General features: G+C 50.9%; 1 protein-coding gene across 1 annotated transcript; it reads left to right on the top strand.

Moving 5' to 3' along the window:
- SAG (S-antigen visual arrestin) lies at nucleotides 1-26,241 on the top strand. Its single transcript, XM_069465906.1, has 15 exons — nucleotides 1-97; nucleotides 4,979-5,039; nucleotides 6,519-6,563; nucleotides 8,161-8,354; nucleotides 9,969-10,028; nucleotides 12,395-12,471; nucleotides 12,901-13,036; nucleotides 13,855-13,939; nucleotides 14,670-14,742; nucleotides 17,417-17,554; nucleotides 19,940-20,017; nucleotides 21,450-21,473; nucleotides 23,127-23,182; nucleotides 25,610-25,619; nucleotides 25,993-26,241. The coding sequence occupies exons 1-15, from the start codon at nucleotides 26-28 to the stop codon at nucleotides 26,099-26,101; spliced, it is 1,218 nt and encodes a 405-aa protein (XP_069322007.1). The 5' UTR covers nucleotides 1-25; the 3' UTR covers nucleotides 26,102-26,241.
- Nucleotides 26,242-27,050: the final 809 nt, after the last annotated feature.

Raw genomic sequence — 27,050 nt, 5'->3', positions numbered from 1 at the left:
GAAGAAGTTGCCAGGGACAGGTGACATGGCGGCCAGCGGGAAGACCAAGTCTGCGCCAAACCACGTTATCTTCAAGAAGATCTCCCGGGACAAATCGGTAGGTGGTGCAGAAGTGAGCGGCTTGATGGGAATCACTGAAAAAAAAAAAAAAAATGGAGCTTGTTCGAGTATAATATAGACGGGATCAACATCCAGGCCCTGTGCCGGCGGGGGAAGCTCTGTGCCCACTTTCCATCTGTGTGAGACGGCCGGTCAGGGAGATGGAAATGAGTGAGTTGCCGAAACAGCTTCCCTTCAATCTCACCGAGACTCCGGTCCTGTGACCCTCAGTTTTCTCCTAATTTCAGTCCCCACTCTCACCCCCACCTCCACTTCTTTTCTAAGCCGTGTGAGTCCGTCACTTACCATTTCAAACTATTTTGTCAGTACCTGTGGCTCACTTGGCCCTTTGTCTGTTTGTCCTGCCCCTGCCCGAGGAAAGCCCGGGTGCTGGTGGATGGGACGCTTTCCTCCCACGCACCTGCCCCACCTCCAGCCTCTCAAACCTCAGCTGACCCGCAGGGCACTGGGGAAGGGAGCTGCCCAATTCGCTCCTTTTCCACCACTCTCCGGGGGCACGTTAGAGGGTCCCGACGTGCCCGTGAACTTCCTGGCCTGGGCCTCTGGGGACGGAGTCTCCTTGCCCCACTCAATGGCTCCGTAGGGGTTGACAGTCTAGCTCAGCACCCTCCGATGCAAGCCACAAATGTAATTTTAAGTTTTCTAGTAGCTGCATTAAAAAAGAAAAAAGCAGCAGGTGGAATTGATTTTAATACTATATTTTATCTAACCCAATAGATTAAAAAACTCTCATTTTAATTTGTAAATAATATAAAAACTACTGATGACATATTTTGCACTCTTTTGCCAAGTCATTGAAAGCTGGTGTATATTTCATGTTGACAGCACATGTCAGTTTGGAACGGCCATGTTTGAAGGTCCAGGAGCCACCTGTAACTAGTGGCTACCAGGGTGGATCTAGATCATTCTAGATCATTCTTCTGGCTGATTTCCGAAGCCTATACTGGGCTCAAAAGAAACTGTCCAATCCTTACTGTGCCACCCAAGAGAACTGGGCTTTGCACGTACTCTCCTTCTGCCCTTTCCTCTCCTGGCAGAGGAACTGTCATTTTTATCTAGCCCTCTGACAAGTTAGGCCCCTCAAACTTTCATTCTTTAAACTCTTTCCCAACTTGTGTCTTTTCAGCCCACTTTATCTCAACTTCTGGCAGAAGAGGAAGCCGTTTGTGCTGGTTTCTTATGTCATTTCCCACTCCCCCCCCCCCCCCCCCCACACCTAGACATTCTTTGAACCAAGAAATTTAGAGTTTTTTTGTATACAGGTGATCAAGGGGGAGGGTAGAATTTATCGATTCGTCACGTATTGGGATCATTTGAGCAGCAGCCACTGTACAGCTCCAGGCCTGGCGTTCCAGGGCCCTGCCTCCGTTTCTCTGCCATTCTCTCGACTCTGCCCTCGGCTGTGATCTTCACCCCCAGCTGGTGGGAGACGGCTGCCCCAGCTCCAGACGTCCCACCCTCACTTGACAATATCTGGAGGAAGGAAGAGGTTGTGGCTTCCTGGGCTGTCTTTTAAGGGTCAGAAAATCTCTCACAGAATCCCTCCAGCAGACTTCTCTCACATCTCTTTGGTCAAAACTGGTCACATACCCACCCTAAACCAACCCTGAACCAAAGGAATTAGATGATCACAATTGGGTCAGGCCTATGAAGAATCATCCCCTGGGCTGGCCTCCTCTTAGCATTCCGCCTCGTGGAGGATGGCAGATGCTGAATACGGTCGGCCACTTCTATCCGGGGAGAAGGGGCGCATGGCTGTTGGGTGGGCCCCGTAGGGCTGGCTGCTGTCATACATCATTAGGGCCCACTTCCCTGCCTGCCCCCGCCCTTCCCCTGTCCTTCCCATTGTAGCCGAAGGGGGCCTTTGCTGCCACCTGAGGTTCACTGCTACTTACACCCTGGGTCCCAGGGTCCCCACCATCAGTCCCTCCCAGCCTGGGCTGCGTCTGCAGCCTCTCCCTCTCTGCCAGTACTTGGCCGGAGCCTAAAAACAAATGCTGACCTCATGCATCTTACGAACAACCACCACCAACCCCCTCGACCCTCTCTGCTTTCTAGCTCTCCTTCCCTTGCAGCCAAAGCTTGAAAGAGAAGGGAGAACTCTCTCCACCTACCTTCTGCCCTCTCATCCACTCTTCCATCCCCTCCCCCCAGCCACAGTCAGGCTGCCTAACTGGCTGGCCCCTTGCCAAGCCATTCTCCACTCTGCTGCCCACAAGATCTGAGCCTCAGTGTTCCCCTCTATAAAGTGGGGTTAATTCCTGTCTCATAGAGTGGAGGATTAAGTGAAATAATGTGGCCCGAGCACTCAGCTTGGTGCCTGATACGTGATAAGCTCTCTAAACGCTATTTAATTCTTCCAAAGCTTTTTCTCTATTTAACTCAGCTCTTTCATTCTGCTTAAGATGCTTCAATGTCTTCCTAGAGATTCTCTAGGGTCAGGGACTATAAGACCCTTTCTGGTATCAGCCTGTGTCCCCATTCGCTGGCTGTTCACCTGAGATGGAAGCCTTGGCAGCTCTAGAAGCATTCTCTCGGCTCTGGGCTTCACATACGTTGATCTTTTTTGCCCAGAGAGCAGCCCTCCCCTTCCCCTGTCGCCTGGCTATGCTGTCTGTCCTTCAGGTCTCCACTTAGGTAGAGCCTCTCTGAAAGGAGGAGGCTTCTTTCTCTCCGTCCCTCCCCACGCCCCTCCCTGCCTTCCTTTGCCCTGGCATTTGCCCCAGGGCTGCACTTGCCAGTTCACCTGGGGGGCTCCCAGCCAAAGAGCAGGGCCCTCAGGGCCAGTGGGGCGTCCTGTTTGGTTTTTATCTCCAATGCCCCACAGAGCTGCCAGGGCCTCCATAACTGTGAATGAAAGACGCATTTGCCTTATTTATGGAGCTCAAAGTCTAGCAGAGGGGACAGGCTCCTACAGAAGCAGCCACAACACAGTGTGGCCCACGCAGGGTAGGGTCGCAGGCCATGTGCTCCCGGGGCACCCAAGGCCAGGCTTTGTCGGGCAGAGGAGGGCTGGGGGCCCTGTGGTGTCCCCTGAAGTGTGGACAGGATTTCTCCAGGTAGAGATGCAGCAGACGGCCTTCCCTATACAGAAACACTCGGGACAAGGCACACATCTGTGGTGTGTGGGGAACGAGGACAGAGCCCAGGGGAGGAGCAGGGCTCTCAGGGTGGCTTGGCACCAGGAGGTAAATGGCCCTGTTGGCCACGTGCAAGGGACTGGATTTTATTCCACAGGGAGCGAGTGAGCAGCCGCTGAGCAGCAGAGTAGCAATGCAAGCGTTAGGGTTCCTGCAAAACACCCTCCAAATAGGTGGTTGATGAGAGTTTTTAAAAGAAGCTATTTACTCAGGTATGACAGGCATGGAAGAGCTCACAAGAAAGAGCTCAACACGCCACAGCAGGGCCAGTAGCAGCTGGGCGCTGATACCTCCCTGGGCCTAAGGCATGAGGACTCGAGCAGGTACCGGAACCCAGAGGCTGGCAGGGCCACTTGCCAGGAACAGTGACCCCAGGTAGACAGCTGTGCCAGCCCCAAGCCAGTGGGGGACAAACACCCGCTTACCTTTTTCCCTCCCACCAACATCTGGCCCACCTTGCCCAGAAGCCAGAGACGAGGGCATCCACGAGGGTGACTCACCTGCGTCAGCACCCAGGGTGCAGTGTGGATCTGCAGGGCAAAGCCAAGACTCCCAGGGTGTTTAGGAGGCTGGTGCCCACTGCAAGCAAGGGGCACGTAGGACTGTGTCTGGTCAGCCCCTTCTCTCAGATGCCTCCTCCCACACTCGCCCAGGCCACCGAGGCCTCCATCAAGCACTTGGCGCTGGGTTTATGAGGTTTCCCATGGAATCTCTCTGCGAACCAGGGTTCTGGTGGCATTGCCTGAAATCATTTCAACATCAATCATGTGAATAACCTAGAAGGCACAGGGACCCACTTTGGGACACCCGATTTGGGGTGGAAGGGTAAAGTATAGGGGATGATTTAACGCCAACAGAAATGATTTGGGCTGTTCATGGAATTACAAATGTGCGTTAGAAGCAGGGGTGGCCAGGGTGTGTGCCCTTGTTCACCGGCGCACTCAGCAGTCACTGAGTGAACTCCTTTGTGCGCAGACACGGGAGTGGATACTGTGCTGGCTTAAAGATGCTTGGAAGACTCTGACTTCTTACCATTTACCGTGGGTTAACGTGATGAGCTGTGGGACCCAACGTGTGCTCTCCCACAAAGCGGGTGAGGAGACCTTTGCTGCCCAGGACTCGGATGCAGAATGAGGGCCCAGACCATGGTCATCCCCTCCCCAGCCAGCTCCCCCCACCTTCCTCAGAGTGGGGGTTCAGGGGTACCTGTGCAGAAACTCACCTGGTAAGATTTCAAGGACTTCTCCAGAACTCCCACCTCTTTGCTCAGTCCAGAAATTCTTTTAACAAGGAGAGGAAACCTTTTATTCCACAGCGAGAAACAAAAGATTTAACATGAAAGTGAATGATAGTAGCCTCATTTGCATAGTTATAACTTTCAACTAAAGTGTTATCAGTTAATTTAACAAGTTTCCTGGTTGATATCAGACCTAGGCTCGATGGGGAAAGGTGGAGAGAGCAGGGAGCCCCTGACCATCCAAAGAGGTGGGAAGAATTCCGCAGAGCAGATATGTGAGGACTGAGGATAGAACACACCTTGCCTGAAATCCCTCGTCTCTGCCCGCAGCCCAGCCGGGAGAGAAGGGGGCGACGGACACGCTGCAGAGCCTCCTCTTTTCAAGACTAATGACAAAGTTTGTTTTTTGCTAGTTTTTAACACGGACACCTCAGCTTAGTGTTCTCTGACCATTTAGAACCCACACCTTTTCTTCCCACAGGTGACCATCTACCTGGGGAAGAGAGACTATGTAGACCACGTCAGCCAAGTAGAGCCTGTGGGTAAGTTGTTTGGAGTAAAATTTTAATGCTGGTTTTCCTTTAAGTCATCAGACAACTGCTAGTTTTGTGTTTTTAAAAATCGGTCTTGCTAACCATCTAATTAAAGAAACATAAATTAAAACATCAGTGAGGTGCCACTGGCTGATTGGAAACAGTTTTAGAGTGTGAAGAGACAAAGGACTCTTCTAGAATATATGATGAATGCTCAAAACTTAACAGTAAAAAAAAAGTAAAATCCAATGAGCAAATGGGCAAAAGACACGAAAGACATTTCACCTAAGAAGATACAGGGGTGACAAATAAGCACATGACAAAATGTTCACATCATTAGCCACGAGGGCAATGCAGATTAAAGCCACAATGAGATATCATAATTTACGATCAAAATGGCTAAAATAAAAGTGACAATAGCAAATGCTGATGAGGATGCAGAGAAACTGGACCATTCACACATTGCTGGTGGGATGTAACATGGTGCAGCTACTCTGAAAACCAGTGCAGCAGCTTCTTACAAAACGAACCATACACTCCCCATATGACCCAATGATTGCATTCCTGGGCATCATCTCAGAGAAATGCAAACTTATGTCCTCACAAAGACCTAGACGCGATTGTTCATAGCAGCTTTATTTGTATGATAATAGCTCCACACTGGAAAGAACCAAAGTGTCCTTCAAAACGCGCCATGTCAGCTTCCTAGTTTTGATATTGTCCTATAATTAAGTCAGATGTAACCACTGGAAGAAAGTAGATGAAGGATACTGTACTATCTTTGCAACTTCTTCTGCATCTATAATTATTTCAAAACAAAAACTTTTTTTTAAAAAGTAGAAAAACTGGCAGTTTCAGGCAGCGAAGATGAAAATGTTTTTTGGCAAAACCCTTTTTTGGAAGGGTATTTGGCAGCATGTTATCAAAAAGCCAAATCCAATTCTATAGTTTGCTTTTTCAAAGTCATGGAGAGACATAAAGTTTATGGCTAAGGTTGCTCATCACAGTGTCATTATGATGGGAAAACTGGAAACAACCCCTAACAGCAGCAGGTCGGTTAAGTACTGGATGGCGCATCCATTCGGTGGACTGATATGTAGCTAGCAAAGTGATTAGCATGTATTCTATATACGTGCATGTGTACATATGTGTGTGAACATGACCAGATGATTGCAATGTACAGTTGTTTGAGGAAAGCAGTTAACTGAACAGTATGTATGATAGGATCTTTTTTTTATAGTAAAAATACTCATATAATTAAATGCGTAATTGTGGAAAAAAATTCTGCACCAGTATCTTGACAATGGATATTTTTGGGTAGTGGAAATCTGAATGACTTTGTTCTGTCTTAGCCTAACTTCTCTTTCTAATTTTCCTGTAATGAACATGGATTATAGGTGCAATTAAAAAACATACATAGTTTTTAAAGTGGCATCTGGTTTCTTTGATCTCCTCTACCCTCACTGTTCTCTCCCTCTTTTGCTTTAGATGGTGTCATACTGGTTGATCCCGAGCTCCTGAAGGGAAAGAAAGGTGAGCCGGTGCTCCTTTCCTCCATGGAGGGCTGGGCGGGTCTCCGGGCTGGCGCTGGGAAGGGGCGTTCTGTGGAGGGATGGGTGGGAGGGCAGCCCTTGGCACATGCAGTCGGCGCCAGGCCTGCTTATCCCTGCTCCCCTGCCTGATGCCCGGGACAAGGGTCCTGGTCATGCCAGAGCTGGCAGGACTCAGCGAAGCCATTGTCCAGGGCAGCAGATAAATGGATGGTGGACGGAGCCCAGGTCTGTCGCTGCATGTGCTTGCCCCTGCAATCTGCGCTAGGGGCAGACTCAGGGCTCCTTGGTGGCTTTATCCAAAAAGCAGGAAATCACGCCTGCTGGGAGGCAGGGGGAGTAAAACCCAGAATTTATTTCTATGCCTCCTTCCGTGGTTCTGAACCGCAGTGTCACGGTGCCCTTGAAGATCTCTGGCAATTGTGATGTGTGTGGCAAGTAACTTGTTACTAATCACAGTTGCGTAAACTAAATTAGAACAGATTCAAGCTATCCTTATGATAATGTCACTGACTCAGTTCCATTCTAAATATGCCTTTTTGAGTGGTTGCTACTGGCAACCACAGGGACTTGTTCCAAGCCCTAGATGTGCCCACTGGAATATGTCAGCTGTGGGGCTCTCAGCATCGAGGGGGCATGGCCAAAATGGGGTCCCAAGATGTCCCCTGTGTCATCTCCACCTTCCTCCTGGGTGCCCTGCTTCTGTCTGGCACCAGGAGGAGCGGTTGGAGTCCTAAAAGCCCATGCCCTCGGCCGGAGAAGGCTGCCTGCTTTCAGGGCAGGCCACTCCTGGTGAGGCAGGTGTGAGGCTGGCCGTCTCTGGGCACCTGGAATGAGGGGTGGGCGAGTGGTCAGTGGTTCTTCTGAGTTGGTGGCAAGGGGCAGTTACCCTTGGGGCTGACACAGACAAAATCCTCAACCAACAGCTAGCAAGCACTCAGGGGTGCCACTTCTGATGTGCTTTATATTCGAGAAATATGTGCTTTGTATCTTTTTCAAAAACTGTGCAGTGAGCTTTTTACAGTTCTTTGGTCCACTGGGGGCACACTTGCAGTCTGTTTAATGAAACGAACCTTCAGAAGTGGCGGTTTGGAGAGTGCTCCGTGAGCGTGGGAGCAACGTGAACACAAGGCGGAACTAGTCTGCGCCCAGCAGTTTCCTCTGCCTCTCGCCCCTGCCCTCCATCCCGACAGCCTGTCCCCCGGGACCGGCAGCCGTGCTGTCTCAGAGCCTCCTGAGGTCACTGAGCTGGTGGATGAAGGGACGGAGGGCAGGATGGGGACAAGGGAGTCAGGTGGACGGGGATTCACGTTCTCTGCTGCAGATTTCCACCATTTTGGCAAAATGATGCGGTTGGGACAAAGATGCTTTCAAACCCTCTCACATACCCGGTAGAGTAATTAACAGTCACCCTCGGGCAGGTGCCAATTCTGTAAAAATGCATGGACCAGCTGCATAGTATGGCTCCCTCAAGCCCCATTGCGTCCAGATGCTAACAGCTGGAACCCCGCTGCCCACGCCGCCTGCTGGTGGACACCAGGCCAAGGGCACATCTGACACCGTCTTTGTCTTCTTCCCAGTGTATGTCTCTCTGACCTGCGCCTTCCGCTATGGCCAGGAGGACATCGACGTGATGGGCCTGAGCTTCCGCAGGGACCTCTACTTCTCTCGGGTCCAGGTGTACCCTCCCGCGGGGGCCGCGAGCACCACCACGAAACTGCAGGAGAGCCTGCGGAAGAAGCTGGGGGGCAACACGTACCCCTTTCTGCTCACGGTGGGTGACTCCTGGCCCTATGTCCTGCACCCACTGCACCCTACAGTGTGAATAGGGGCACAGGGAAGGGGCCAGAGGAAGGAGCTCACTTCTGTGGGCCTGTAAATTGCACCCTTGAAAGAAATTCTAGATTGCACGGTCTGTGATTGTCTTTTTTTAAGTCCTTCAAAATAGCCTCTCGGCCTTTGAAGGCACTGTTTCAACCCACCGTTTGGATATGTCCCTTCGTCCGACCACCTAATTACATGAGCACGTGTTCTCCTTCGCTTGCTCTGCCATAAAAAGAAAGGGCACAGAAGTGCCCCTTGGTTGGCCCTGGGAAGTTCTAAGCAGGAAAGTGTTCCCTACAGGACAGGAGATCTTCATGAAAAGACGTCATCTTTAGCCTTGCCCACGGTTTGGGGAGGTCTCAGGACCTCTCTGGAGGGCCGTGTCTCGCCCAGTGAAACCTGGTGACCGTGGTGCCGGTGCACAGGCTCTCTGAAGTTTTGGGGTGAGCTGGATGTGGGGAAGCTACTGCCACCCTCTTTACCGGCATATTTATTTGCCTTAAGAGCATATACTCCTCCAAAGCTCTATGGTTCAGCTTTAAAAAGGAAGAAAATTCTGACACGTGCTACAACATGGATGAAGCTTGAGCACATTATGCTCAGCAAAGGAGCCAGTCACGAAAGGACAAATACAGTGCGATTCCACTCACGGGGGTGCCTGGAGTGGTCAGTTCACACAGACAGCAGAACAGAGGTTCCCAGGGGCTGGGCAGGGGCACTGGGGAGTTGGGGTTCAACCGGTACGGAGCGTCAGTTTGGGATGATGCAAAAGTTCTGGAGATGGATGGGGGTGATTACTGCAGAACACTGTGAATGTCTAGCACAGGACGCCAATGAACTGTATATTTGAAATAGTTTAAATGGTAAATTAAGTGGTAAATGGCATTCTATTTGACTACATTTTTTTTTTCAAAATTGCATTTTATGATTTAAAAAGTGATATGGTCCTGGGTGCTCCCATGCACCTGTGCTGGGAGTTTGAAGCACCATAACCTTTTGGGGACAGCATGTCAACATGTATTGAAAACCTTAAAAAGTGTGATTTCTCTTCCTCCCATATAGCTTATGGAATTAATTGGCTGAAACAGTGCTGAGGTATAGAAAGAAGGATATTTATTGCGATATTGTCTATGAGGGCAAAACGTAAAGACTGTTTGAGTAGCCAGTAAAGGGGATTGGCCACGTAGGGTGTGTGTTTCGGGAGCCCTGACAGTGATGGTGCAGAACTGTATTTCACGACGTGGAAAAACGCTCTCGGTGCTTTCTGCGTAGGGTCAGGGTTAAGGAAGCGAGTAAACCAGACTAAGGGTGTGTTCATCACTCGGTTCTATTTCTGTAGAACATATACACACATGTGTACATCCTTATTTGTGCGTCTGTGCACACGGAGAACACTGTGGGAAGGTCATGTTAGCAACGCTACTCTGGGTGTCGGCAGCTTGGGTGAATATGTTTTTTCTTTTTTCTTGCTTAACATCTTCATTTTCCAATTTCTGTGTGAGGATCCTATATTACCTGTGGAATAACCCCTCTGAGAGAATGATTTTTTTGTTTCTTTCCACAGTTTCCTGACTACTTGCCCTGTTCAGTGATGCTGCAGCCAGCTCCGCAAGACATGGGGAAGGTTAGTTCAAGAAGAAATGCCATGGATTTGTTCATTGCTTCGATAGACTTTTAAAAACAGACGTTGCAGGGACTTGGGGTTTTGCCTGTGTGAAGTGGGAGCCGTCGGTGGGCTCTGAACGACAGGTCCTGACTTAGGGTTCCAGAGGGCCACTGCGACTGCTGTGCTGAGGATGGGGTTGGGGCTGGAGCTGGCCAGGCTCGTGCTATGGAGGGGCTGGTGTGTGAGGGAGGGGTGGCGGGACGGACCAGGGACCCCAGGCATGGAAGGCGGGTTGTGAGGACGGGAGCAGAGTGAGAGGCGCTGGAACCCAAGGACTTCAGGCCTTGAGGCCCAAGTCACCTGCATCTGGGATTCACAAGGGAGGGGGATAAAAGGATAAGATGTGAGGCAGAGAGTGGGTTGCGGGGACTGGGGGTGGGGGTGGGTAGCAACGGATGACAAGGGTTATAGCAGTGCTTTTCAGTGTGGGGGTCCTGACCCTTCAGTGGTCTGTGAAATCAATGCAGTGGATCAGAAATGGCATTTTAAAAATGGGATGGAATGGACCAGAATAGAGTAGGATGAAATGGAATGGAATGGGAGACCTCAGAGTGCTTCACACATAGCAAAGCTAAATATGGTGTCACGAGAGTTGTTTCACGCTCGCGTGTCTGTTCCGTGGGCCACATCGGAAATCTTACTTCTGAAACATTTGAAAGCCGCTGGCCCAGGAAAACGGGGTGTGGGCAGCCGAGATGGGGGAAGCTGAGGCCCCTGAGGAAGAGGGGAAAATGCAGTCAGCTTTGGCAGGACTTACAGTGCTCTTAAAGAGAGGCCTGAAATTCAGATTTTTTAGCACATTTTCTTGATTTTTACAACACTATACAGGCCAAACAAAGCACCACCTGTTTCCTCTGTTCTAGGAGAGGAGAGGGTAGGAAAGGGGTACGCCGTGGGCCCGGGGGCCCTGGGAGCAGCGTCCCAGTGCTTGGGGACCTGGTGCTCTGCGGCCGAGGAGCGCCTTGAGCTGGGGCTTGAAGGATACACAGGACTTTGCCAGATTAATACTCAATGTAGAGAGAGAGAGAGAGAGAGAGAGAGAGAGAGAAGCGTCTCAGGAAGGAGGAACACCATGCCAGGGCCGATTCATCAGCTAGTGTGGCCCATGAAGGGGCAGCAGTAAGGCTGGGGACAGTGGGTGAACGGAGCAGAGCTGGCGTGGGGAACCGTGCATATTTATTCTCAACCCAGAGCTTAGGATTGCTGTGATTCCACAGTTGCAGAACCAATAAATCTGTGGCTTAGATGCCCCTGTGGACACAGCTGGGTTTATGTACTTGGCTGCCAACTCCACTTCCCCTCCAGGCATTTGGTGCGGGGCAGGTGGGCCCCCCACTCACGTGAATGTGCAGAGATGAGCGAGGCTCTGGAGGGCTTATGTGGCAGGCCCAGGGAGTCACATGCTGGGGCTGAGAGCGGGAGGTCACTGACAGATGTGTTTGTTTGGCTCCTGCAATGCTTCAAAGTTTTTTTATTTAATTTAAAAATCAGGTGACTTCACCCCAAATATCATGTCTAGTTTCTTTTTGAAATTCTAAGAACTGCCAGCATCAGGTGCTGTTGCTGCCTGTCCACACTCGGCTGCAGCTGAACAGCCAGTGACCACTGAGGTCAGGTGCAGACATCCCTGCAGGGCCCTGTGCTGGCCCTGGAAACACCTGTGCCTCTGGCCCCTGCTGTCGGCAGCAGGAAGCCAGGACCATACATGTGGAGTCATGCTGGAGGACAACGGAGTCTGGGAGGTGGGGACCAGCCAGGATGCAGGTCACCCTCCATGGCTCCTGGCACACTAGGAGGCTGACTCCCCTTGCTTGGGGGGCTCTGGGTCCATGGCACACTCCTGATGCCAATGTCATTATTTTGTTATTAGTATACTTCTTTTTTTTTCTTTTTGAGACAGAGTCTTGCTCTGTCCCCCAGCTAGAGTGCCATGGCGTCAGCATCACTCACAGCAACCTCAAACTCCTGGGCTCAAGGGATCCTCCTGTCTCAGCCACCCAGGTAGCTGGGCCCATAGGTGCGCACCACCACGCCTGGCTAATTTTTCTATTTTAAGTAGAGCTGGGGTCTCACTCTTGCTGAGTCTGGTCTCAAGCTCTTGAGCTCAAGCAATCCTTCCGCCTCGGCCTCCCAGAGTGCTAGGATTGCAGGCGGGAGCCACCGCGCCCGGCCTAGTACTCTTCTAAATGTAGGCTTCGTGGTGCAGCCTTGAATAGGATATGGCTAAGACAAGGAGAGGTTGTGCCCTGCATGAGCTGTGACCCTCTGTCCCCGTGCCCAGGAAGCGGGGTGCCGACTGCTTGTCTGCTCTCTGTCTCCAACAGTGCTGTGGGGTGGACTTTGAGGTCAAAGCGTTCGCCACAGACTGCGCCGATGGCGAAGAGGACAAAATCTCAAAGAGGTGAGAGAGTGTTGTCGTGGGAGTGGGCGAGGCTGCAGGGCGTGGGGGGAGGTGAGAAGGTGCCCCACTCTGTCACTGTGTGGCGGGACTCTTCCCACAGAGCCAGCGTGGCCGGTGAGGGTGCCACTCCAGGTCAGGGCAGTTAGGGAGTGCCGGCCCACCGACAGGGATAGGGAGTTCGCAACCTCAAGGACTCATGCAAGTCCCTAAAAGCTTCCAGCCTTCCCTTTCTTTAGTTTTCTTCTTTTAAAATATTTTTATTGTGGTAAAATATATAAAACATGAAGTTGATAATTTTATCCACTCTCAAGGTACGATTCAGTGGCGTGAACACATTGACTGCCGTGTGAGTTGTATTTAACTCACGCTAGTTCTGAGCACCCGCAGCGGCCAGGTGCTCATCCGGGTTATCCGGGACTTTCTCTGCAGGAGCTCCGTGCGGTTACTGATCCGGAAAGTGCAACACGCTCCGCCGGAAATGGGCCCCCAGCCCCGAGCTGAGGCGTCCTGGCAGTTCTTCATGTCTGACAAGCCCCTGCACCTCACAGTCTCCCTCAGCAAGGAGGTAACACACCCCCCGTTGCCACGCCCCGGGGGGGAGCAGGCCCGGTGCCCCCTCTTCACCAGCCCCAGCCCCTAACTGTGTGGGGGCGTCGCAAGTAACCTTGTTTCTAGGATAACTGAAAAAACAACGTTTTTCATAATTCGGAGCTAGTCACCGTGACCCTTGGAATAGGGTCAGATCGTCTTGCGTTCCACCCCGGAGCCGTCCTGACGGACGGGGACAGGACAGGCGTGTTTTCCACATAACCGCCACCGCTGCCCCTGCCCTCCCTCCGCCCCGTGGGCCTCGCTGGCTAGTGCAGCATCGCTGGGTGTGGCGTCCCAGGAAACTTAAGTTTCACAGAAGCCACAAGGGCCATGTCATCTATTAGAGGTGTCACGGTGGGAGGCTGTCTCTGGTCCCTCTGGTCACCAGCAGTCAGTCGTGTATACACTGTGTGTGCATCTGTGTGTGGGTGGGTGTGCCCATGCGCAAGGGTGTGCCCACCTGGGGCTAGACTGCACACGTCATGCTGGAGGATTGCTTTCCTTTCACTCGCCCTGTCCCTCATGACCCCGTGACTCCACGGAAGAGCCCCCGGCTTCCCCCAGTGCGACGCTCGGAACTCTGTTGTCCTCCCCTGCCTCCCACAGACTGGGCGGAACGTGCTCTGGACCCTTCCCTGGAGGGCTGGCCGTCACTCCCTCTTCCTTAGGAGTATAGGAATTCAGACACCTTTACTCTAGCTAAGGGGGTGGAGATGGCTCGAGAAAGCCCTGAGAGTAAAGGTGCCACCACACTCTGTCCTCCTTTTCTGACTTGTCTGCCGGCTTTTCCAGATCTATTTCCATGGGGAGCCCATCCCTGTGACCGTGACTGTGACCAATAACACGGAGAAGACAGTGAAGAGGATTAAAGCACTAGGTTGGTAGGACCTTCTTCTCAAAACTAGAGTGCAGAGTCTTCTAGCATTTCTCAGCTCCACCGTACTTCCTAAGGGGCACTTCTCTGGCCCAATAAGGCCCTTCTGGGTCCCTGGAACCGCCTGTGTGTCTCTGTTGTGATAGGCAGCAGGGCGGCAGAGGCAGGAAAACCTGAAAGGGCATCTCATTCAACTCGATGCCCGCTTAGGGCTGGCCTTTCTTTGTCTTGGGACAATATCCCCGACAGGTGACCTTCTTGCCCTTCATGGTCATGCCCTCCCGGAGGGCCCCTCTGTGCCAGATGGTTTCTTAGAGAGCAGAAGGGAAGATGCTCATTAAATAAGACAGAAGCTGTTGGAAGGGGCTGGGTTTGGGGAAAGGGAGCAGAGGGTGAGTTCTGGGACGCTGGCAGATAGTGTGGCTGTGAAGGACACCAGGGGTATAGCATGGGCTCCGAGGAGAGGAGGCGTCTCCCGGAAGCTGCGGTCTCAAGAGACTGAGTCACGGGTGGGAGATGACACAGAGCCAGTTACGGGTGACCAGAAATGGGCTGAGGACAGAACTTGGAAACTGCAGCCTTGAAGCCGTGGGCCAAGGGCCAAACCTGGGAAGTAGACTAAAACGGTCATCGGAGAGGCGAGGGCGGCGTACCTCTGGAAGGCCAGCAGGGACCAGGGACGTGCGTCGAGGGACCTGGGGCTGATCACCCGACTCCTGTCTTCCCTTTGCAGTGGAACAAGTGGCCAATGTGGTTCTCTACTCAAGCGACTATTACGTCAAGCCGGTGGCCACGGAGGAAACACAGTGAGTAGCTGGTTGGGCTTCTACTTCCTGGGCCGCCCGGCCTTCTTTGTCAAGTTCCTCTTTTGTTCATGGCTGAAGAGGGAACTAGAATGCTCGGCGAGCCCGCCAGCCTTCCACTTCCTTCCCCATTCTCCCTTCAAGGGCTGCAAAGTGAGTTAGCATCTTACCCTGTGTTCGCCTTACACCTCTGTTACCCATCTCACGGGCGGGGGGGGGGAGGGGTGGGGGTGGTTCTGAGGCTCAGGCCAAGCTAAAGAATGACAGAGAGGAGGAAGTACCGTCGGAAATGTCACCATGGGAACAGCAAGGCCTTTCTATTTGTCCTGGGAATGAGTAGTTAGGAGTGGGTACTGTTTCTGTCCCCCGCCAGAGAGTCAAATGAACTATCCACCCGGGCTAGGATTCCCCATCATTTGACCTTCTTAATTTGAAAATCTTGTACCAGTAACAGCTAGATTAGAATGATGTATCTATTCTTTCTTAGCCCGTTGCTGGGAATGACTTTTCTCCCTTTATTAGAATCAAAACCAAATAAGAATCCTGCAATGGCTCCTCCATGCTGGCATGAGAGGCCTGCCCACCTTTGCTCTGTGCCAGGCAGTCAGATAGATTTATTTGCTACGCGGGCTTGGCGGTGGGTAGGAGAGGCACCCTGAGAAGAGAGCTCTCACAGGTCTTTCTGCTTTGCCTAGCTGGCATGTTCTAAGCACCGTTGTATGTAACAAATATTACCAGGGTTAGAGGAAGGTTGGGGTTGGTGGTGAGGAAAGACAAACTGATTCACTAAGATACTATTACATAATATTAAAAATGCAACTTTAAGAAAAACTGTTACTATTTACTCAAAACAGATTCAGCTTTAAGTTGCAATACAGGTCCGCAGGGGAGGAAAGCAGGAAAGAACTGCCACTCATTAACCGCCTCCTTTTCTGCCAGGCCTGGGCTCTGTCCTACCTTTTAGGGTCATCCCTGTGCACCCTGGTGCCCTGGAGGTCTTGGCCCTGGCTCGCCTTTCGGCATATGCTCAACAGCAACAGGGGTAAATGATCCTGGCTGAATTTTCCTGTAATATATAGCCCACTATCTGGGCCTGTTTTAAACTCTTGGGTGCATTTTGGGCCAAATGATTCCCAGGAAACTGGAAATCTTTCCAGGGTCCCCCTCAAGGGGAGGGTAGGCTGGAAGCTGGGCCAGATCATGCTAGCAGGTCTCAGGCTAGCGGCCACCCAGAAGGCTGCAGAGCATGAGCCATCGTCCCGGAACCCTGTGGCTCCTGGGGCTCTGGTGGGCAGGCCTCCTTGGAAACAGGTCAGACCTGACTCCCAAGCCACTTCCCACCACCCAGTCCCAGATCCTGAGCGCTCTGGGAAGTGGCCCCAGGGCCTTGGCACAGTCCTCTGGCAAGCTCTGCGGTAGGAACGGCTCTCGTCAGAACCCAGCCCAGGGCCCCCTTCCTATTCCGGTCACCTTTGTGATGCAATTTCTGCCTTTGTCAATGCTACTGCCCAATTAAGCTTATAAAGAGAGGTTCCACCCTGACCCAGATGGGAGGACGTGGGCCACCCTGGGCTCAAGCAAAATTCTGTAAAGAGCTGCCCGTATACACTAGAGGCAGGTTAAGCAGCAGCTGCTGTAGACTCCCCAGGGAAATCAAATAGGGCAGTCCTTCCAGAAGGAGGCAGTTCAGACTTTCAACTCTCTTGGAACAGGCGCAGGAAACAGTCCTGATGCCAGCTGCTGGGCAGGGTTTTCAGGCCACACCCTGCCTTCTTCTGGTGGCTATAGGGTAGAGGGCATGTTGCTGGCACACAAGGGCTCTGCCGTGAGAGAGTGTGCAGCAATGTGACCATGGGCACACTTCCCGTCTGCAAAACAGGGATCTTGAGAGCACCTCCTTGGTATGGGGCTGAGAGAAGATAAGGTGAGAGGCTGCGGGGACAGGCCTGAGACCAGGCCTGGCACAGGGTGTGCACGCAAGTGGCAGAGCCAACCTCCCAGCCTCAGAGGCTGCACCGTGACCCCAGTGATGCCACCAGGCCCTGGAGAAATGCTCGCTGCTGTGTCCCCAGCTCAATCTCAGACCCACCCTTTGGCATGGGGTCCCTGCCATCTGTCAGCTGTTGGGAAACCCACCGCCCGACTGATAATCAAGAAGATCCGGTAGAGAAGGGCACGTGCTGTTTTGAACCCAGGCCGGTCCTGTGTGGGGTTCACAGATGGAGGGCCCGCGTCGCCCTTCTCCTCCACCCACCGCGCAGTCACGCTCGGTCCCCCAGTAGCGACAGTGTTCGGCAGCAAGAGCCTCTCCAGCCTGGCGTGTTGCGGACAGCAGCCACAGTGCTCCGCAGCCCGCTGCGTTGTTCACAGAGTCTCAGGAGGAGATTGACTCTTGTGCCAGTTGGTCTCATTTACCGCCATAGAACGTTCTAGAAATTCAGCAATTCAGAGCAGGCCAAGATGCTTGAGGAAACGCCCTACTGTTGCTGCCAGCCCACTCTGGGATTTCAGTAACACTGTTCTGCTCCTCATGAGGCAAGTTCACAGGCACCTGAACTGATCCTAGTGAGTCAATAGAAACTTTGATCCTGGAAGATGCTAAATGGCAAATAGGGTCTGGTGGGGTTGACGGTAGCTTTTATGGTTATAAATCTCTTCTCTGTTTTTCTTCCTCCAGAGAGAAAGTGCCACCAAACAGCACTTTGACCAAGACGCTGACGCTGGTGCCCTTGCTGTCCAACAATCGAGAAAGGAGAGGCATCGCCCTGGACGGGAAGATCAAGCACGAGGACACGAACCTTGCCTCCAGCACCATGTGAGTTCTCGAGGCTCAGGACAAGAGCCGAGACCTATGGGTGCTCCCCTTCTCCTTGTGCCCCCGGGGCTCACAGGCGTGCACATGCAGCGTGATGGCCTGCTGTTTGTGGTGCGGAGCGCAGACTTAGGGTTCCAAACAGGGATCCCACTCCCACCCTGGTACGAGGTGGGATTTACACCTGTGGGCTCTGGAGACGGCCCTGTGCTAACCCCAGCTCCGCTGTCTGCCCTCTGTGTGACCCTGGCTCAATGACTTGAGCTCTCTGAGAACCTCAGTTCTCTCGTCTGTGAAGTGGGGGTGATAAGAGTCCAATCTCATAGAGTGGCTATTAGGATGAAGAGACAGTCCATGTAAAATGTGCTGCTTGTCACACAGTCTGTGCTCCAGAAATGTCAGCTACTACTTTCCTAAGCATCAGAGCCAGTGTAGTACAAACTGGGCAATGCAATTGGCCAAATTCATCCCTTTATTCATTTCCATCAGGAGAGGTGGAGAATGAGAGGTCCTGATGGCTGCAGCTGTTGATTGAATATAATGCAAATGAGCACTGAGCTGCCGAGGGTGACTCAAAGAAGCGCTGGCCAATTCAGGCAGCAGATCTAGCGAGGACTGTGCAGGGAGGCTCCAAAGGCAGATCCGCTGCTGCTCCGGGCTGCCTTTCAGGCCTCTGCTCTGGGGAGCATGTCTGGTGGTGAACCCTGAGTGTCTGGGTAGGAGACCCAAGCTCAAGGCCCATTCACTGCCACCTCCCCGAGTGATGTGCTGGGGGCTCCCTCTGTGGCCCCAGGAGACCACCTCTGAGGTGATGCCAGTGGGCAAGTGGCTGGCCTGTTTGGCCCCACGCCCCCGACACTCACATTCTCTGAGACCAGCAGGGTGGACAGCAAACATTTGGCATAAAGCAGATAGGAGTCAAAGAATAAACGTATTTTGTCCTCTTTAACACATTAACTGCCATGTGAGTTGTATTTGACTCACGCTAGTTTTGAGTCCGGGGCCTTGTGAAGCATGTGTAACTCACGTCTCTCCACCTTGGGAGCCACGTGAACTATTTTTCAAGTTGCGTATCACTCACGCACAGAAAACAAAATACAAAATAACAAGTTTTTCATTAAATTAGAAAGGATTGTTTTGTTTTTGAACTTTTTATTCTATTTTCCTAATGAAACACTGTGGCCCCAAGGAAAAATTTTTTTCTAGCAGGACAGTCAATGTGTTAAAGGTGCTCTAGGGCCCAGTGAGCCGAGGGAGTTCTTTGTGGAGCACGTGTCCAAGGTGCCTCCTGTCAGAGGCACAGCACCTGCCTGGCCTCAGCTCCCTTCCCAGAGCTGTCAGCACAGCCTGCAGCCTGCAGGGTTCTCCAGCATGTCTCCATCATCACTCACGGCGTCTTAGCGACGTGTTCACGATATTCTCTCCATACCTTAGTTCCTGCTATTAGCACCCTGCAATACTCCTGCCTTCCGTGTTGGATCCCATGCGATAATAGCCTGTGATGAAATGCCCCGCACGGTGCCTGTTGGCCAGTAGCAATTCAGTCCATATTAGTGGAGTCTGAAATCAAGTTTTTGTCGAGGAAGGTCACCTTACACCGTCCTTGTGGCACACCTGAGGGTCTCATGCACCCTGTTCATTCACTTACACATTGACCGAGCTCTCCCTGGGTGCCAGGCCTGACGCTGGGTGCTGGGGACAGAGAGCTGTCAGGTATGGCCAAGAACAATCAGGATTCCCTGTGCTGAGGGCTGTAACAGAGGGTCCACATGCACAGAGCAGGGAGACCCAGTGCTGCCTGCAGGTGTCCAGGAAGGCTTTGCAAAGGGGGGAGTACTTTAACTTGAGGTCCTGGGGGGCAGGAACAAAGGAGGGCGTTCTGGGGCAGGTTTGTGTTTGGCAAGGCTGGTGCACGGGGGGGGCGGGGGGCACTGGGGCACCGCCAAGGACAAGGGGCAGAGGCTCCCTACTAAGAAGGCATGAACCTGGAAGATGTCTCAGGAGGAGGAGCCTGGCGTGTGGGAGATAAGTTGCTGAGATAACCCAGGTGGGCAGAGCCTGCAGGAGGACAGGTGCCTTCCAGGGATGGCAGTTTGTGTGGGTGGGGGAGAGAGGAGCCAAGAAGGATGAAGTTTCTAGTATCAGTGGAGGCTGAGCACGAGGGAGGGGAAGCATGCTCTGTCCTCTGTGAACTTCTTGGGGGAAGACACCGGAGTTCCTCCAATGCCCCAGACAGGTAAAGTTCTAGGACTTTGGCAGCTTGGTTGAGTTCACCAATTCACCAATTCCTGGAGAAGACGCCGCCATGCCTGTGTGCCGGGATGGGAGGTTAAAGGCTTACTTTGCTGCTCTCCTGCATCCTTCTCCTTTTCCCTTCTCTCTGGGCAGCATTAAGGAGGGCATAGACCGGACCGTCTTGGGGATCCTGGTGTCTTACCAGATCAAGGTGAAGCTCACGGTGTCAGGGTGAGTGTCCCAGAGCTGAAGCTCGGTCTGCTCTGTCTTGGTCGTTCCTTTCCTGAGTGATTGGGAGGCAGAAAGCAAGGGAAAGCCGCAGCTTCTACTGATTACCAAGTAGAGTTTGGGAGAGATTTTATTTGTCTAGTTTCACAGTTTTGTTCAATATAATGTCACATGGAAAAAGGTAGAAAAGCAGACTATGAAACATGTGCGCTACTAGTACCACTCTGCAAAAACAGGTGTGCGTATGCCCAGGTGGTAGAAGTTGACAGGCAAGAATGAAGATGAGTTGAATGTTATATTGTGCTTCAGAAAAAAACCGCTGTAAAATGAACTCTCAGTAAATCTTCATTTATTTGCATCTTAGGAGGCAAACATCCATAAAGGGAAGACCTTCCCTTCCCTTCCCAAACGTGTAATCACAGGATTTGGGAGTCTCCTTTTCAAACAAGAGCGCAAATATCTGAGTTCTAAGGAAACAGATTTCCATTTTCCTGTGAAGCCAATTTCTTTCATTTCTTTAACCTCATAAAAAGAGAAAAACTTTAATCCCAGCACTTTGGGAAGCTAAAATGGAAGGATCGCTTGAGGCCAGGAGTTTGAGACAAGACTGGGCAACATTGCAAGACCCCATCTCTAAAAAAAAAAAAAACACACACAAGATTAGCTAGGTATAGTGGCATGTGCCTATAGTCCTAGCTATATAGGAGGCTGAGGCAGGATTGCTTGAACCCGGGAGTTTGAGGTTCCTAGTGAGCTATGATCTCATCACTCCACGCTAGCCTGGGTGATAGAGCAAGACCCTGTCTCTGAAAAAAAAAAAAAAAAACAAAAAACCACAAACAAAAAAGGAAAAACTTGAATTCTCATTTTCCTTTCAAATACCATTGCCAAAGGCTCTGGCCTTTTACCTTAATGAGCCTTGGGTAGTTCAGCCATCAAAGGAGAGTCTATTCATATGTTCCATATTTCCAAGTAGATAAATAATTCCCCAAATTTTGGTTGGGGGCAACAAAGTAGAACACAGGTCTATTCTGCGTATTTTTTAGCACAGTGTTTGTATTTGTTATATTTTTCAAAGTGGATAGTGCTTTTTTTTTTCTTTTCTCTAAGAGGATCTAAAAACAGGGTAGAGTTTATTTTAGCAGTCAAGAAAAGTGACTAGCAGGTGTCTCACAATGCCCTCTGTGGCTTATTCTTGAATGTTATGGCTTGAACCTAAGTAAGTCCTCATTTTAACTAATCCTGAGAAAGAGATGAACTCACAGGTGAGAGGAGGAGTGAAGTTGAGCGTTAAAGGATGCAAAGATCCTGGAAGCTGTGAGTTAGGGAGCAGGGGCCGTGAGAACTGGGCTGTGTCCTGCCTCTGAATAACGGGAAATGAAGTCACGTTCCCACTGTGGACAGTCACCATAGCCATTTGTTTTGTGTTTTCTAGCTTTCTGGGCGAGCTCACCTCCAGGTAAGCCTCTTCACCTCCCTTCTCTGCTTGCTTCTCGGAGTATCAAAGACAACAAACCTGGGGATCCCAAATAGTAACCTGCGAAAGCTGGTTTCTTGCAGTCCTGCTCAGAGGTGTTAGAAAATGATGCCCACTGCCTTTAGAAGCATCCCCAAAACCCTGGCTAATGGGCGTGAGGCTCAGATGTTTCTTTGAGACCACAGCTAGGCCTACACCTGGGCAAGGACACACACATACACACACACCCAGAAAACGGGCACACTGCATATGGCCATTGTGTGCGTGTGTGTGTGTGGGGGGGTAAAATACACATAATATAAATTTTGCCATTTTAACCATTTTAAAGTGAGCGATTCAGTGGCATTAAGTATGTTTACAATGTTATGCAACCATCAACGCTACCTAGTTCCAGAACTTGGATAGTTCCTATCACCTGAAAAGGAAACCTTGTACCCATTAAGTAGTCACTTCCGTTTCCCTTCCCCCCAGCCCCCCGCAACCACCAATCTGCCCTCTGTCTCTATACATTTGCCTATTCTGGATATTGCACATGCGAGGAATCATGCAACATAAAATGTGGCCTTTTGTGATTCCTTTTTATCACTTAGCGTAAGGTTCATCCATGTTGTAGCATGTACTGGTACTACATTCCTTTTTATGGCTGAGTAATATTCCATTGCATGGAATATACCACATTTTGTTTGTCCATTCATCTGTTGGAGGACATTTGGGTTGTTTCCACCTTTTGGTTATTGTGACTAGTGATGGCTACCTTTTAAATCATACACAAAGAAGCAACAAGTTAAGAAAGGTTTGAGACAGGCATTGACCCTGCGTGATCCTTCACCCCAGCTCTCCTCACTTCCTTCCCTCCCCTGGAGCCCCGGTTTCACCTTCTCTCCCAGACCCTGAGGAGGGTGGCTTCACTGTAAACAGAGGTGGTGGGGCCCGAGGTAAGCCCTGGGGAGAAGGCCCCGGGCCTGGGCGAAGTGAGGAGCAACCCTGGCTTTTTCACTTTCCCTTCCCACCTTCCCACTTGTCCCTTCTCTGCCTTTCTCTCCCACTTTCCTTCCTTGACTTCTTTCCCTCCTTCTTTTTGTGTAGATCTAAGTCACCCCAAAGCCCTTTGGCTTTTGGGATTCGGTGGTTCCTGCTCATCTCTGTTCTGTTCTGTAGCAAGGGGGTGTGCCCAGCCCACAATGCACCAGCTTCACAGAGACTTCAACATATTAAAAATGGGGTACCTTGTGCCAAAGAATATTTTTAGAAACTATCCTTTCTCCAGGATTTCACCTCTTCTTCACCCACAATATCACGTCACTGCAACCAATAACCACGAGTAAGAGGAACCTAAACATACTAGCTGCCTCAGCCATGCGTACCTGAGGTTTCTAGACCACATTCCAGGGAAGACATATAAAATTCCTACTTGATCGCTTCCTGATTTCTGTTTTGTTTTGTTTTGATTTATTTATTTTTTTCCCCTTGGTCAATTTGCATTGTTTTGTTTTCAATCCCATTGAATTAATCGTCTTTCAGCTTGGGCTTGGGGATCTTTCAAGAATCTCGGTAGCCACAGCTCTTTGCTGTGTGATTTACAACTGTGTGCGCGCATGTGTGTTCTCACTCATCAGCGTCCTTCTCTTCCTCCAGTGAAGTGGCCACTGAGGTTCCCTTCCGCCTCATGCACCCCCAGCCTGAGGACGCAGGTCAGTCGTGCCCTTCCTTGGCCTTCTCCAGCTCTGCGCTACTTGCAGATTTATGGATTTTAGTCTTTCTTGACCCCGCCTCTGAGCATGGGCGTGGTCAGGTGCGATTCCTCACCTGCTCCGTCCTGAGCTCGCCCTGCTCTAGGTGGGGTGTGGAGGATGGAGGTTCCTTGCCTTGGAGGGGGACAATCTGGTGAGGTTTTACCAGGAATGATTTAAAAGTAGATGCTCTGCTGTCAATTTAGATTTAAAGTTGATTTAGGTAAAAAATAAATTTGAGAGCCTGAGTTTTTTGTACAACGAAAGCCCTTTTGTTTCATTTGGGAGCATTAACAGGCATTTAGAAGATGATAAATATTTTGACAGAGGCGGTTGTGATGAGAATACAGAAAATACGAGAAAAGAGGGTCAGGCTTGGTTCCTGACACCTCAGCTCATTGGAACTGTAAATCCACTGGCTCTTGTGTGGATGTTAAGGCACTAGTACAGCTCTGTGCACAAACTGAAACCACGGGACTGTACACTGTGAAGAGGGGAACTGTGTGGTATGTGAGTTTGATCTCCATAAAGCTCTTTCTGAAAAGGTAAATGAAGCAGCAAAAATAATATAGTTGCAATCTCAGAAACTCTGAGAAAAAATTCTCCACTGTGTGTTAAGGTAGTCGAGTTAACAGGAAAGAAAAATGGACCTGTCTGAATGAGAACTCTCCATAGCTATAGTAGCAAGGAATATTTTAAGTAAAAGTGGTATAAACAAGCAGGGTTTATTTTTCTCATACTTTATAAATGGCTTTTCTATGTTGGTAATGAAATGCCATTTAAACATTAGAGTGAGCCCTCGTATTCATTTTAGGTTTCCTCTCAAAAATATTTTGCCTGAAAGTGTCCTTTCCAAATATTTTGGATTTAAACCCTCAGTGCACTTTGCCAAAACCTTCCCTTGGAGAAAACTACAGTCTAGCCATACAGTTTTCATTCATTTATGCTTATATCATTAGAAGACTATTTTTTAACTGTGTGAGATTAAGATGCCTTGTGGTTCCTTTCAAGGACACTAAAAAAGTGGTCACCTGAGGAGATGCCATAGTTTTTGTTGGGTTGTTTTCTGGAGCTTTGAACAGACTTTGTGACTTAATTTGGGAGAAATGGAGTTATTCTTCCTCCATGGACATTTTCATATTCCAATCATTATGGCCCTGACATTGAACTTATCACAATGTCAGGACAAAACAATGATCTTTTGTACAATGAGTCAAAAACCACATTTTCTTTGTCCATTCATCTGTTGGTGGACATTTGGGTCCCTTTACAGGGAGCAAGGATTAAGCCAAATCACCCCATGGTCACAAAACTCTGATTTCTAGAGATCCATGAGTCACCAAATCTCACATCTTATATCTTCTCTGCCTAGTTCCTAGATTCTAAACAGAGAAACCCTGAGCTGTAGTTAAGTCCTCCCGAGCCTGAGGCCAAGTAATTTGTAGTTAATAAGTGCTGTGGAAAGGCTAGCAAGTTTTTGTCTTCCCCTGTCAGGAGCATCTGTACCAAGTCCTGTCAGTTTGATTCTTCCCGTCCTCTACCTCAAGGCAATGGACCCAGTTGGTGTAATCTGATCCCTTAGCACTGTGGGCTGCAGGTTGTTTCTTGCCCAGGGGGTGTTTGGATGAGCCAGCCTCTCTAGGTCCCCTGAGCCTAGTGACCCTCCTAGACACTTCCCTCACAGTGCTGGGGATGAGACACAAAAGCCCTGGCTCACCATCCAGCCAGGATGTGCTCCCCAAAGCGGCCACGGTTCTTTACACCAGTGCTTTACTAGGGTGGCAGAAAGCTACGAGGGAACAAAAACCACTCAAACCAATAGCAGTTAATCTGGGGACACAAAACATATGCAAACAACCCAACAAAAAGAGATCAAGTGTTAACAGAAGTTGAAAACAGAGAGTAGGGGGTGGCCCTCAACCTTCAGCACACATTTCAACCCTGGGGTGCTGGTGAACTGTCAAGTCCCAGGTCTACCCCTCCGGAGCCCAGCAGGGGGTAGGTGCCTGGACCGGGCACCCTAAGGGCACCGGGCGTCTGAAGGACACTAGGAGAAGCAACATTGGGGGGAGTGAGGATGATCAGGCAAATAAATGTCCTAGGGGTGAGATTGCGGGGGTTTCCTTTGAGGCGAGGAGGTTTGTGGACATCGAAAGGGAAGCAGCGGTTAAAGATGCAGGGAGAAAGGGAGGGGGATCGGCAAGAAGCAGGAAGCACATGCGGGTATCATGAATTACATGTGCTAGGCTGGATTATCCCGCAAACTATAAAGTCACCTATGTAAGGTAGGAATTTTCCAGATACAAGTATGAGACAGAATTTATGCTAACAGATCTCTCTCTCTCTCTCCCCCCCTGCCCCCGACCCCTCCTTGCTGTGGGCTTCCAGCTAAGGAAAGGTAAGCCACTGGAACGCTGCCCTGGCTTTCCCTGTGGCCTGGGACCTCCCTCTCTGGCCGGAATCCCCCTTTGAGTCTTTGTGCCCGTGCTGTGGCTCAGGGCAGCCCAGGCGGCACAGCCCGTGCCTCCCTCTCTCCCGTAAGGCCCACACAGCGCGCTGGGTCTGCCCGCTGGCTCTGTGTCCCTCACGTGCTCTCGTTTGTGCTTGTTAATGGGATCTTAGGCGAAAGCCACGAGGAAACGGCATGCTCTCGTGTTCCATCATAGGCAAAACCTCGATCTGTTCCTTTGCTGCAACAAGATCAAGGATCTTGTTTCAGCTTCAGCTTCAAAGAGCGCGCAGTGATCAAAATGTTGTCTGTTTTATTTTAGTTTCCAGGACGAAAATTTAGTTTTTGAGGAGTTTGCTCGCCAAAATCTGAAAGATGCAGGAGACCCCGAGGAAGGGAAGAAAGACAAGGATGATGCCAATGATGAGTGAAGATGTTGGCTCAGGACGCGTGAAAGTGGCCTGTAGTTACCAGTGCCACAAGCAAAGCCCCGCAGTGGGCCCTGCAGAGTTATGCTAAATACGAAATAACCGTCTTCTTCCCAGAAATAAAGCTTGTCCCTTCTCCCCTGTCACGAGTCAGGCTGACTTGTTGGGGAGGCCAAGCTGATGCCACTGACACAGAAGCTGCCACTTTCAGGGTCTCTGGAGTTGGGGGTGGCGGGCAACATCTACAGGGGACACCAGCCTTCCACGGAAGGGCTCAGCGCTTGCCCATCAGGGTGAGAAGGTGACCAGAAATCAATGTGCTGACCCGGCGGGGCCTCGGGGCACCCAGGTGCTTTCCCAGGGGTCCTGGTCTGAGCTGTTTCTCTGGAAACACATAGGGGCGCATGTGTTTCTAATTACCTGACCAGTCCTAGCTCCAGGGACCCTAAAGAGCCTCCTGAGATAAACAGGGCAGAGAATGAGTGGGCAAAAATACTCTTTGTTCCCGATTCAACTTTTGGTTCCAAGTCCCTGTATCTTGGAAGCAACAAAATCAGATTTGGTTCACTAAGTGGGGAAAAAGGAAGGAAGTGGAAGAACCCTGGAGCAGTGAGAGAACTGAAGGAAGACCTGGAGCTGCCACACCTGGGGTGGGCAGAGAAGCTCCAGGGATCTCAGCCTGGGAGCTCAGGGACCTGCTCTCTGGGGCCACCATGCACAGGGCTCAGCGCCAAGCCCTCCCCACGCCTGCATCTCCAGGTCCCCGTCTGCAGCTCCTGGGAAGGAGAATCCGACAGGCCCAGCTTCAGCCAGGTGAATCACTACCCCATGGCCAGTAATGGTGGAACCCAGCCTGGGAAAAGGGGTTCACCATGGGCCAAACGGGCTTCTTGGTTGGAGCGTGCCTCACTTGAGACTGGGCAGGGATGAAGTTGGGGGGAGGATGCTTGGT

The sequence above is a fragment of the Eulemur rufifrons genome, chromosome 1 (assembly GCF_041146395.1).
Source record: "Eulemur rufifrons isolate Redbay chromosome 1, OSU_ERuf_1, whole genome shotgun sequence".
NCBI classification, from domain to species: domain Eukaryota; kingdom Metazoa; phylum Chordata; class Mammalia; order Primates; family Lemuridae; genus Eulemur; species Eulemur rufifrons.
Note: the sequence above shows the minus strand (reverse complement) of the source record. Positions and strands in the feature narration are given on the sequence as shown.

Coding starts and splice junctions, on each gene's coding strand:
- SAG (XM_069465906.1), top strand. CDS start 26: ATGGCGGCCAGCGGGAAGACCAAGTCTGCGCCAAACCACGTTATCTTC. Junction 5,040..6,518: donor CAGCCAAGTAGAGCCTGTGG/GTAAGTTGTTTG, acceptor CTTTTGCTTTAG/ATGGTGTCATACTGGTTGAT. Junction 13,037..13,854: donor CAGTCTCCCTCAGCAAGGAG/GTAACACACCCC, acceptor CGGCTTTTCCAG/ATCTATTTCCATGGGGAGCC.